The sequence below is a fragment of the Mytilus trossulus genome, chromosome 11, assembly GCF_036588685.1.
Source record: "Mytilus trossulus isolate FHL-02 chromosome 11, PNRI_Mtr1.1.1.hap1, whole genome shotgun sequence".
Classification (NCBI taxonomy): domain Eukaryota; kingdom Metazoa; phylum Mollusca; class Bivalvia; order Mytilida; family Mytilidae; genus Mytilus; species Mytilus trossulus.
In genome coordinates this window covers 2,915,133-2,928,325 of record NC_086383.1, presented here as the reverse complement: position 1 = coordinate 2,928,325, position 13,193 = coordinate 2,915,133, and the positions used below count along the sequence as shown (strand labels likewise).

Below are 13,193 nucleotides of genomic sequence, written 5' to 3'. Positions count from 1 at the left end.
TTTGGGATTCAAGTTGAACTTGGTGAAGACAATCGAGAAGTTAGGTTTTCTCTTTAAGTTTGTCATTAACTGACAATTCTTTTAATTTCAAACTTTCTTCTTTTTTCTTTAATTTTATTTCTAATTGACGTAATTCTTTTTGTTTCAACACATTATTTCCATTATCCTTATCTTGAATTTCTTTAGATTGATCACAAATACTTTCGTCTACACAAACTGGAGATGGACGAGGTGATGTAACCTTCTTTACTAACGTTTCATTATTTAAATGTAAATGTAAATTTTCAGAATTTTGACTATGTGTTGCTTCACCGCCTAGACACATTTTATTTTATTTTCCCTAAATATTGTACGTGATAAGATTGATATCAAACTTCACATATTTGTTCATCACTGTTTAATAATTCTAAACGTAATGCACCAGTCCTGGGAAATTCCTCCAATAAAAGAGATTAAGCTAAAGTTATTTAAGGTATTACTTGATCTTTATCACAGTTTGTGTCAATAGTAGGCAAATGTTTTATATGTTGTTTTACTAAAGTTTAGGTTTTTATTTTTTCATTTCCTTCTACAAAAGATTCTTCATTGATTTCAAGTTTGTCAATACATATATATATGGCAAATAAACATAAGGCTGTGTAATGGGCCAAATTTTAATAATAAGGAAATGCAATTAATAATGCAATCAGTACAATGAAGGGTAGACAATCCCCGAATGCTTTATATTCCTTTAAAGTCAATTCAGAATGCAATTCTGAAAGCTAAAACATATATGAATAATCACAAAAGATAGACAAATAAAATAATAATACATGTTATTGTAGTATCCTATAATTGATATAATGCAAACGTGATATATATATAATCTATGCTTAACCACACCCATTCAATAATGCTACTGGGATGAGTGGGTGGGGAATGCACAAATTGCGCCATGCGGCTGCTTATATCATTTATTTATAACTGCGTATGCCGTTTACATCATTTATCTAATGGTTTAGTTAAATACCAGATTATAAAGATTGCAAATAAGAATGGAGTAGGAAGTACCATTTTACATCAAAGTCGGTATTCACTGAATCCCTTACATTGACCATGTTTACCAAAGGTGTCACTATTACATAATTGAGTTTCTGTAGGATAGTTAACAGGTAGTACTTGCTCATCATCTATTGAGTCGATGTCACAAAGTGAACATATATAATGGATTGTGTCTAATTTATTCTCTAAAATGTTAATCATTTCACTTTTTAATTTCTCGCAGTGATAATGTATCCAATGATTTTCCTCTACTACACCAAACAAATATCGATAAGAATTTTCTTTCACATTTTAAACATTCTGCAGGGTTCTTAATATCATCGACCTCTAGTACCAGCACTTTTAAAATTTTTAGAGAGTTCATCTATAAATGACATAGATTGTTTCCCATTTACTTCAATACGACATGTTGTATTAGAAATGTTCACCCTATACAGTTGCTTTGAAGGATTATTAACATCAGAAAATGAAATTGACCTCTCTGATAATTTCTTTGATAGATCGAACCTCTCATTTACTGTTAATTTTTAAGCTTTAGATTAACCTAAAATACTGGTCGAAGCATTTAGCTTTAGATGGATTAATCATTGTATTATTCACAACTGATGAATTATGATCATTGTTAATTGATGATAACAAAATATCACATTGCTCTTTAATTTTGGTATTGAGATGTTTATAGTCTACATCATTACTCATCTGCGACGAAATTTTAGAAAGTTCATCTATAAATGACATAGATTGTTTCCCATTTACTTCAATACGACATGTTGTATTAGAAATGTTCACCCTATACAGTTGCTTTGAAGGATTATTAACATCAGCAAATGAAATTGACCTCTCTGATAATTTCTTTGATAGATCGAACCTCTCATTTACTGTTAATTTTTAAGCTTTAGTTTAACCTAAAATACTGGTTGCTGGGTGTATATATTTTGGTTGGAACTAATTCTCTATTTGACCTTCTCGACACTCTATTTGACCTTCTCGACATTTTGAATATTGTGACTGCTAGTACTGTTGGTTGTATCTACTCAGAAACAGTGATATTGAAAAAATGTTTAAACAAAACAACTGTCTTTCATAAAACTATTCTCTATATATTATATGTTTGAAAGGTAAAAGGAATGTTATATAAACACTTTTTAAAAATTTCTTCGTAAAATCAAGATGGCGACTATGAGTAAGCTATTGTTCTTTGTCTCGTGTATCACATTTTTTCTCGAAAAATGGCAATGATTGGATTTTCTCTCTTCTAAAGGTTATAAGAGCGTTAATATTTGTTTACATTTTTACCCAAAGATGATCCTCAGAATAGAATCCTGTACGCCTTTTAATGATACAGGATTTGAATTACTATTAATCGAAAGCATATAAAATATGTAGAAAATCATATTCACATTTTACAAAGTATAGACAATATTTTCTATTTCTGCACGTCGGAGCCATTAAAAATATGCCTTTTTCATTCAGCAAAAAAATTAATAGACGATCTTTTTCAACTGCACTTTAAGTAGATTGTTGCCGCATGAACATATATATTTTTTTGGTTGTAATGTAAATGTTGCATTTCTAGTAACAGGAACTGCTACCCGTTTTTTCCCTAGTTTGTTTAGTCTTCGAGGGAAATAAAATACGTAAGACCAGTGGTACCCTATGAAAAATGCATTACGAATAATTGCGCTCTTGATACCTAAAAAATCATTCTGGGTTCTCATTGGGTACTCAGGAGTTAAATGTTCACATTAAAACACTATTAAGTTTGTAAAATCTGTAAAATCTGTAAAAACTGTAACAATCTCTCTTCAACAGTTACACAACCATACACAACCTTCACCAAATAACTTCAACAATTACACAACCATACACAACCTTCACCAAATAACTTCAACAATTACACAACCATACACAACCTTCACCAAATAACTTCAACAATTACACAACCATACACAACCTTCACCAAATAACTTCAACAATTACACAACCATACACAACCTTCACCGAATAATTAATATTTTGTCCAGCAATTCAGTATATACTTTGAAAAAGTCTAAGAAGTGCTCATAATTTTTTGACAGATTATTACCTAAGGCAGACAAAATTAGATTATGAAACATTTTCATTGACAAGATGTTACAGTAGAATACTGTCATGGACAGAATTTCACAGTGTCATTGACAGCATAGTTAACTATTATCCCGAAGAAAGTGACTAAATTGCATGGACAAGGACTGTATTTCATAATTAAATATTGTCTTAAACAGTACATCAATTTGAAATAGTGTCCGCGGAAAATATTTGTTTTATAAAAAAATTATAATGAGCACCAGTGGGCCTCGTGACAACTGATGCTGAAGTCGGAGTTTGCGCACTGCTGCAGCGCCCCCTTCAAAAAGACATCTTCCGATAGTAGACCATAAACACGGCACAGCACTAGAACGCCTATATCTTGAGGTATTTATAATTAGGATTGTGAAGAGTCCTTTCTCAAAATGAGAAACATACATACACACCTAGGGGACAACTTTCTCACCACGATACGAACATCACATTATTATTTTCCCCTACTGACCCTATTTCTGCGAAAAGATGTGTTGTTTATTTATTAATAAACTCCACTTAACTTGAACTTCCTGCTAGGTTTTAAACTCTTTTAAACTTATATACTTATAAATAAAAGTTGCGATGTATAGATACTAGTGCAATAAAATATTGGTTAATCAAAAAAAAAAATGCTTGAAGCTCATATGTCATATTTTGTGAACGTTAAAAGAAACAAGGTAAGAAAGAGAATAGTTTTGATCTGTAATTCACAAGCTACTATATGCCTTCTTCTTCATTATTTTCTTCATTATATGGAGTACCACTACCTGCGAAGTGTAGCACGGATTAGTAACTTTAACTGTAAGCAACTATGTGCATATGCAGGACTAATTTACAGCAAATATAATAGGTGCACAAACCAGTATAATTTCGCCTATAACTCAATTATTAACGATATTGGTATAAAGGATACCAACACTGCCTGGCGTACCTATCTTCAAGTTAAAATCGCAGTGGCAGTATAAAAGTTATGAGAGTCCAATCATTTGTAACCTGAAACGAAGGGATGCTTGGAGGAAAATACGGACGTGTGGAGAAGGGGTGCTTAGAGGAAAATACGGATGTGTGGAGAAGGGGTGCTTAGAGGAAAATACGGACGTGTGGAGAAGGGGTGCTTGGAGGAAAATACGGACGTGTGGAGAAGGGGTGCTTAGAGGAAAATACGGATGTGTGGAGAAGGGGTGCTTAGAGGAAAATACGGACGTGTGGAGAAGGGGTGCTTGGAGGAAAATACGGACGTGTGGAGAAGGGGTGCTTGGAGGAAAATACGGATGTGTGGAAAAGGGGTGCTTGGAGAAAAATACGGACGTGTGGAGAAGGGGTGCTTGGAGGAAAATACGGACGTGTGGAGAAGGGGTGCTTGGAGGAAAATACGGACGTGTGGAGAAGGGGTGCTTGGAGGAAAATACGGATGTGTGGAGAAGAGGTGGGGGTCCTTCATTTCTGCACTTTTTAATATAGTTATTTCAATTTTCTTTATTCATTATTTTTTAAGTTTACAATGATGTCCTATTCTACACATATTCTAATTTTATCAAAGTCTTGAAACTTTTATCGCAATATTAACCGTATAATGTTTTTTTGAAAATGCACCCGATGACCCCGCCTGCAAACTCACATGGTTGACATGGCTATCAATAGAAAATAAGAGAAATATTCAATTTTGTTTATTATCCTTTAAACCCTCTATAGATAGAGAAAATCTGACACATGATGTTGAGAATGATGAGATCTACCTTACGACTATTGACATAAAACTGTAATACAACTTTTTATATGAGTTGAGCACCTAAAGGACCAAGCTTATCATTTTATTTTTCATTTTTACATATTATTTTGATAATAATTATATTTAGAAAGTTAGAGATAATCCTTGAATAACAAATATGATTTCCAAGACAAAAATCTACAAATGTTTCAAATGGTAGAAATCGTCAGATGACTCATTACGATAGTTGTTGTCTTTAGATGACAATTGTTATCAGTGTATTTAAGTTTAGATAAAACTACCATAAAGCTACAATAGATAGATAGAAAATCAATGAGTAATAAAGATCAGCAAGAGAAGATGTCCATACATGTAGTGTCATTGTGGAAATCTTGCAGTTGTTACTCTTTAATAATGTTTTTTATAATTTTTTTGTCAATGTTGCCTATTCTAAAAAAATAGAATTATAATTAGAAAGAAACTCAAATAAGTGAAAATGATCAGCAAGAGAAAATATACAAATAAGTCTAACAGCCAAAATTGTATTTCACTCCTTATTGGAGTTAATGCTCTCTACAGTCTTCATGACAAACTTTTGAATCTACAGGCATTGACAGGACTGAAGCTGAGGTTAACGAAAATATCAGTCAGATTATATTGGCCTGTAGATTTTTACAGAGACTTGTGTGGTGGGCTTTATGGTTCAGTGCAAGAATTGTCTTTAATGAAGATTATTAGTATTTTGTTGGGATTTTTTTTGTCTAATAAAGGCAACAGTAGTATACCGCTGTTCGAAAGTCATAAATCGATTGAGATAAAACACATCCGGGTTACAAACTAAACCAAGGGAACCAAATCAGCTATAAAAGGAAAACAACGAAACGCTTAAGTGCAACAAAAAAACACAAACGACAATGTTACACACAGAACAACGAACTCCAATTTTCCTGACTTGGTACAGGACATTTAAAGAAACAAATGGTAGGTTAAACGAAAATATATAATAAACATGACAAATAGATAGAAACATAAATAAGTAACACTGATTAGCAGGAAAAGATCTACAATTATAAGTGTCCGGTCGAAATTGTCAGTTCAGTCCTTAATCATGATGTTCTTTAATGACAGATTTTACCCATTTTCAGTGTTCTGTCTCACATCTTTAATTATTTTAGATAAACAATTATTTTAAACAGCAAAAGTGATTAATGAAGAAAAGAGATACAATTGATTTAAATTTTGCTGAAATAAAATTGACTCGATAAATATTATATTTAATTTTAGCTGTTATTGACTTTGGTAAAAGTTGAGTTAATACATATGTATTAAAAACTTGACTTGTACGTATCATTATTGATTTCTATTTTTGTCATTCATTTAACATTTCCGTTTGTACAGACTATCATGTGATGTCGATTGTGTTTATGTCACGTGGTTTTCTTTGTTTGAATCAAACTTATCTTTATGAAATTTAAGTATTTCCTGTAATTGTTGTGAAATTGTGAAAATGCAGTGTATGACAAAAATTGTAAACAATTATTTCTGCACTAGTTGAAATTTCCGGATTTCAGATTCACGTTTTAAGATTGGTTCTTGTGTTTGATTAGAGTTTGGTGAGTCAAGCTATTCCTAACTTACGGTTTATGTTTAAGGTAAGCTGTAATAGCAGTGTCTTGGGTTGGGGGGTGGGGGGTTGGGTGAGCTATCATTTACACATTTAACCCTGCCACATTCTAAATGTGCATGTTCTAAGTCAGGAGCTTGATTTTAAGTAGTTGTCTGCTATTTTGTTATAAACAATCTGTTGGCTTTTGATATTTAATGTCACATTCTGTCAGTTCCGGGTCTAATTTATAACTGACAACATTTTTCACATTGGTGATTGCATTCCAGTAGTTTTCGGTTGTTTAAATCCTCTTTATATGAACTCTGTGAAAATGTTGTCTCTTTTCCGATTACACCAAATCTTCTTATTCTATATATAACTTTTGGACAAGTTTAAATCTCGGTCTATTTCTGAAGTTTATTCTTACATACTTTTGATTTTTAAACCCTGTATGCTAACATTGCCTATGTAAATTTTAAAATTATTTGTATGCACATTGAACGACAAATCTATGTGACGTATAAAATTTTCTGCCGTCAGACACTCAAATTAATGAATGTGTTTGTAGATAGTAGATGTTTTTGTGTTCTGTTAAATTAGCGGGTTTATTCCACCATTTTCTACATTTGAAAATGCCTGTACCAATATGACAGTTCTTGTCGTCCATTCGTTTTTTATGCGTTTCGTTATTTGATTTTGCCATGTAATTATGGACTTTCCGAATTGATTTTCCTCTAAGTTCCGTATTTTTGTGATTTTACTCTTCTTATTGGGTAAAACAAGTAGTGTTGTTACTCCATTAAAAAAAATGGAAACAAAATGCAAGAAATTGTTGACGATCTTGAAAATATATAATAAAATGCGAAAAAAAGGTGGGTGGTGGGATTGGAGTGTTGAAAAAATGCTCAAAATAACAAGATCTACATACTTTGCAGTGTTTAGTGACATGTTTTACTTTTGCAGGAGTACATGAATCATAAAGAAACGATGATATAGTTTATTATTCTTAAACGAATTAGAAATCATGACATCTGTTTCCGAAGAAGAGGAGAATTATGTCCGGTTAGCGTTGTTGTTAAAAGGAGTGACACCTAGAGCAGTCCGTACTTATTTTGACAGAGAATTTCCACCTACCTCTCTACCCTCAACATTAAGTAGAAGCAACAACACTCTTTTGGACTTAAAAGTTAAGAGAATCATAAATCAGGCTCAGTGGAATCTTTTGATTCCAAGAAATGGTGGGTTTACAGCATAAATTTTGTGGATTGAGATTTCATTAACATGAGGTTCACATCTGATTTTTTTCTAGTAATGGCTACATAACCAAAAAATCTTAATGAACATCTTCAATATTTTTTCATTACTAATTTTGTTTTGCATAGTTGTTGCTTAATTAATTTCAAGTCTGTATTGATGACATAGATTTATAAAGCGTGACCGTGTTCTATGCTGAAAACACAAAAAAATGGCTACAGTCAGAGTCATTACTTAAACAAGTAACTTTTCACATGTTCCGTTTCACAAATTCAGTATTCGAGAAATAAAGATAAGTATATCTAGGTAGTAGAATTTACCCCAAATTATGTTCATTATTGTAACATTATCAGTAGTAACACGTAGCACAAAAATCAAAGATAAATAAATACAGGTGTGATATTCCTGCCCTTGCTATCTTTTTAAAAGTAAACAGAAATGTTGAATCATTGTAATAAATATAAATAACCTGTTAATATCCTGATTGTAAATGTACATACCCCCCTTTTAGGAGCTTATATGAGAATGACATGCATTCTAACATGACGTCCTTTAAACGCTTTAAGTACACACCCGTGGTAACATATGAATATATTGTTTGGGCTGTTCCGATCATACTCCCATGTCATATGCTTTTTTACGAATGAGCTAACCAACGTCATGAAACGTTGACGTCAGAAAATAAGCATTAAAGGGAAAATGCACGCTTCTGAAACCAAAAAATATCACAGCAAGGAAATGTAAGCAAACAATGCTTAAATGTGTTATAGAAGCCTTTTTTGTAAACATATAACAATTTAAGTAAAATTATCGTTTAAATTCATCCAAAACTATGTAAATATGTTATTTAGTCTCCCAAACAAAGTTTGGAGACTTATTGTTTTTGATCAGTTCTTCTTATTCCTCTGCCTCTTCTTTTTCTCTTTCGCCACTTAACAAATGAACTTGTCCGCAGCGGTTCTCCTAAACGGCTTGTCAGATTTACAGAATTTTATATTATATTAGACTTACATGTCTAGGGGAGCCATCAATATTCGTTTGTGCATTGTTGTCTGTTAAGGAGGATTTAGAGGGGCATAAAGAGGGGAGGGGTTTACTATAGAATCCTATGGAATTTTATTTAAAAAAAAGATCAAATGCCTATATCTTAAAATCTGTAAGTGATACACACATGCAGTCTTCAGAAATGAGTACAGGACAATAAAACGAAAATGAAATATAGGGCGAATCCCTTTGGGTAACCCAACCCCCTTAAATTTGAGAATGTGCTTTCATCTTGTAAACGGTCCAGAGCCCCACCCCAAACCATATATATTCTTGTATGGGACAATTCAACAAATCAAATCAAATAAAAGGAAAGTCCCTAGGAGTCACCCCAACGCCTTTTGTTTGAGAACTTGTAAACGATCGAGATTCCCACCCCCTAAACCATATATATCATCGCATGGGACAATAAAACAAACCAAATGAAAGAAAAAGGAAGTCCCTTGGGGTCAGCCCTCCCCCTTTTGTTTGAGAACATGTAAATAGTCGAGATCCCCAACCCTAAACCATATATATTCTTGCAAGGGACAATAAAACAAATCAAATAAAAGAAAAGATAAGTATATGAGGTTCATCCCACGCCATCTTGTTTGAAAACTTGTAAACCGTTCAGATCCCCACCCCTAACCCATATATATTCTTGTATGGGACAATCAAACAAATCAAATGAAAAAAAGGGAAGTCCCTAGGGTTCATCCCACTACCTCTTGTTTGAGAACATGTAAACGGTTGAGATCCCCACCCCTAAACCATATATATTATTGTATTGGACGATAAAACAAATCAAACCAAATATAAGGGAAGTATATGGGGTCACCCTACACCCTTCTATTTGAAAATGTGTAAACAGTAGTGATCCAACCTCTAAACCTAATATATTCTTGTATGTGATAATAAAACTAATCTAATAAAATATGGGACCATGGGAATGGCTAATTATGGGAGCTTTGTTTAGGAGACTTCGTTCAGGGTAAAATATTTGTCATAAAGGGCCAACCCGTGGTAAAATCACGATATATTCAAGCCCCAATGAATTATTTCTTAATTATATGTTAGAAACATCGGAGAAAAAATTATTTTCCACATTACATAAAGAGTGAAGACATTTATGGAGAGCATGAACATTGTAATAAAGCTGAGGATGACGGTATATTTATATATATTCATGTCTGATAAACTATATCCTACTGCCTGACTCTATTCTTTCACATGAAAATTCTGTAAACCGACTACAAATTAAAAAAAAACCCACATGTCCTCATCTAAATGAAATAATTAATTACTTCGCAAATATGCTAGTATACAATTTCTTACAAAAGTCATATTTTTCAGTTTTTGGAGTAAATATTTTATATGTAAATAGTTATACTTATACTTAATATTAAACTGGTGATTACAATTCTCCAATATAACACATTTTGACACTGATTTTAAGACTAAAATTGATACATATCTGTTGCTTTTGATGTACAGGGGTTTCGGATTCCAAAACATTTGATGTAACGTTGATGATCTGTTTAATCAGAAACTTGACATCTATCAATCCCCCAATCAATGGATTTGACAGCCTTCCACTGCCAGGGGAGATAACTCCAGGGTCTGATCTAGCCAGGATAAAATTTTACAGGAATAAACTAGCTCATCATGATAGTAATACAATAGAAACTACTTATTTCAATACAGCTTGGAGAGAGTTATCAGATGTAAGTATTTCTACATTGATACTTGGATTTATATTTAACATGTTGGACTATGATCCCATTGTCAATACATAGCTCAAGTAAATTAATATTTGAACTACGTAATCAATTAACTTTTCTTACCAAGTGAATAAGCCCCAATGGCTCTTGCATCTGAAGGCCTCTTTTGGACTGATGAAGGATGTCATAAACTTTAAAAAAAAATCTACTTCTCTGAAACTAGGTGAATTGCTACCAAACTGTACCTGAATGTTTTTTAGGGTGTCGTGCTTCTAAATTATATCTGGGGATTTAATATATTAATAAACCTGGATGATGTTGCTAAATATAGAGCAATTTAAAGGTGGTGAAATGAGATACGATTGCTGTCAAGCAATTTGTAGAATTTTACCATTGACTCCTTTCCAAGGCCTTCCAAGGCCTTCACGTCAATCGTTTTGTGCTTAACATTAAGGAACAACTCAGATTCTTAAAATTGTCTTGTTATAAAAGGTAAAAACAAACAAACAAATTGTATTGAAACAACTTCATATAATTTTCATCTCATAATCTTCATATTAAGATATCTCCCTTTTTTATATGCGTTTAATTTCAATACGGAAAATCAGAATTAAGGTGGTACCTAACACTACAGGCAGATAACTCTGAAAAGTCAGCTAAACGTTTTAATTATATTGTGTTGTAAAGGGAATATTAAGCTTCTCAATGATCAAAATTCGTGTTTGTCAAACTGCTATATAACCAGTGTATTTTTTCTGAAAAAACGGTTGGTTCAAACTTTTTGAAATTTTTATATTTTTGTTAAAGGGTCAAAGTAAATACTTTGTCAAAATTTTATCAAAATTAAACGAGCCAAATTAATTTTGGTGAAAGTGTTAGGTACCACCTTAAGTAGTATTTATATTAAGGGTTTCATATATTTAGAAACACGTCAAAGAGGGAATTCCCGATTATGTTAAAATGCGAGTTCATCATCATCAAAGTTGTTCCGATAAATATATTTCTGTCAGATAAGTTCTAAACTGTTTCTTATATGTGACCATGATTACCGTTATGAAACTGAAACTTTGATGTTGAACTTCCACAAAGAAATGGAGGAGAACCATCTAGGAAGTTTAAGTAACATTTAATATACGTCCTTGCTACAATTGACCTAGATCACATCATAATTCAAACGATTTATTTAGGTAATTATGCGCATGCGTATTGTTTTCTTGGCCTCTAAAACGTATCAGACTAAATGGTCGATCTGGTTTCCCCACTCCATTGATTAATTTGAAACTCGAGAGACCCTTTATCTGTTTATCTGCTCTTTAAGGGTTATTGTTGTTGCATGATTTTAAATTATGTGCAACATTTCAATGAAAAAATGTAGTCAACAATGTAATGATCGAACTAGAACATCCCTTCAGCCAAAAAGGAGTCTTCCATATTATCAACGTTAAGAAACTTGTTGCTCATTGTTGATCAAAGATTTTTTTTAAGGTAAAATTTCTTTAGCATCTTTTAATTATTTAAGTAACTTTCATATGTGTTTATTTGCTATTAATTATTCCTGTTTTGTTAACATTTTGAGTAGATCAATAATGAACTTGGTCATTGATAGATTGTGAACAGCACGAGTTTATTTAAAATGATTTATACTTTATACTGTTATACTCTCGTACCTTACCGTGTTGTTCATAAACATTCGGACATTTAATGCAGGGAACCAGATTTAGAGTTGTCGCCCATACAATAATTAGGTCACTAAAGAATCAAAATACGACAACACGACGAGTAAAATTGATCTGTTCTGTCGATAGACGTCGAATTATAGTAAAAGCGATGGCAATTAAAACAGAGGAATGTGTACGGAAAGGAGTCATGCCCACTGTCCTAAAGGAAATTAAATATTAAATTAATTAGAATTAGGATTCCTCCTAGAATTCACGTAGGAAAATAGATGATAAGGTACGAAGTGAGATACCTTCTCTCTATATAATATATCAGTGACCGCTGTGGATAGTAAACTTGGAATTGATAATACAAAATTAAAACACAATAATTACATCATTTACATTGTTCATTAACTTGTATCAGAGATTGGCTATTTTCTAAAAATGAAAATCTAATCAAATAGAGAATACATGTGCAGTTAAATTATTTTAGAGAATAATACTAATATCAATGAAAACAATAACAATCGTATCCCTCAGAGGAATCATGCTCTTTGATTGTATTTTTTATATCTAAAAAAAAAGTAGTCATGGTAGTTGATACAAAACTGACAAAGCAAAAATTATCAACAAGTTAAGTTCTATATAATGTTAGATTTTCTGATAAATCTGAAGATCCATTATTGGCATTTTTATGCCCCCCGCCGTAGCGGAGGGGCATTAAGTTTTACCCTTGTCCGTCTGCACGTCCGTGTGTTCCGAACTTGGTTTCGGTTCTGTAACTTTAGTTTGCCTCAACCAAATGTTTTGAAACTTGCACACAATGCCTATTAACACACTTCTAAAACACAGGTCAAGTTTGAATTTTGGTGGCGTCATGTTTACTGTTCTAGAGTTATGCCCCTTTTCAAATGCACAAATTGCTGAATTTTTCATTTCTGTCCTTTAACTTTGGTTTCCGTTCTCAAATTAGATATAAGAAGATGTGGTATGAGTGCCAATGAGACAACTCTCTATCCAAGTCAAGAGGAGTAGGTTCAGTAAGACCCCTTTTTGGCCTCAAAATATAGCAGTTTTAC

At 32.6% G+C, this 13,193-nt stretch overlaps 1 protein-coding gene across 4 annotated transcripts in view; it reads left to right on the top strand.

Moving 5' to 3' along the window:
* Positions 1-3,438: 3,438 nt before the first annotated feature.
* Positions 3,439-13,193, top strand: part of LOC134690645 (ankyrin-3-like) — a 30,241-nt gene continuing 20,486 nt past the window's right edge. The window contains exons 1-3 of one of the 4 annotated variants that reach the window (XM_063550632.1): positions 3,439-3,495; positions 7,422-7,696; positions 10,230-10,459. In XM_063550632.1, the coding sequence (XP_063406702.1) occupies positions 7,483-7,696; positions 10,230-10,459 (444 nt within the window). In that variant the 5' untranslated portion in view covers positions 3,439-3,495; positions 7,422-7,482. Of the gene's footprint in view, positions 3,496-3,720; positions 3,822-6,323; positions 6,505-7,421; positions 7,697-10,229; positions 10,460-13,193 lie in introns of those variants that run through there. The other 3 variants (XM_063550633.1, XM_063550631.1, XM_063550634.1) reach the window with 3 other exon arrangements.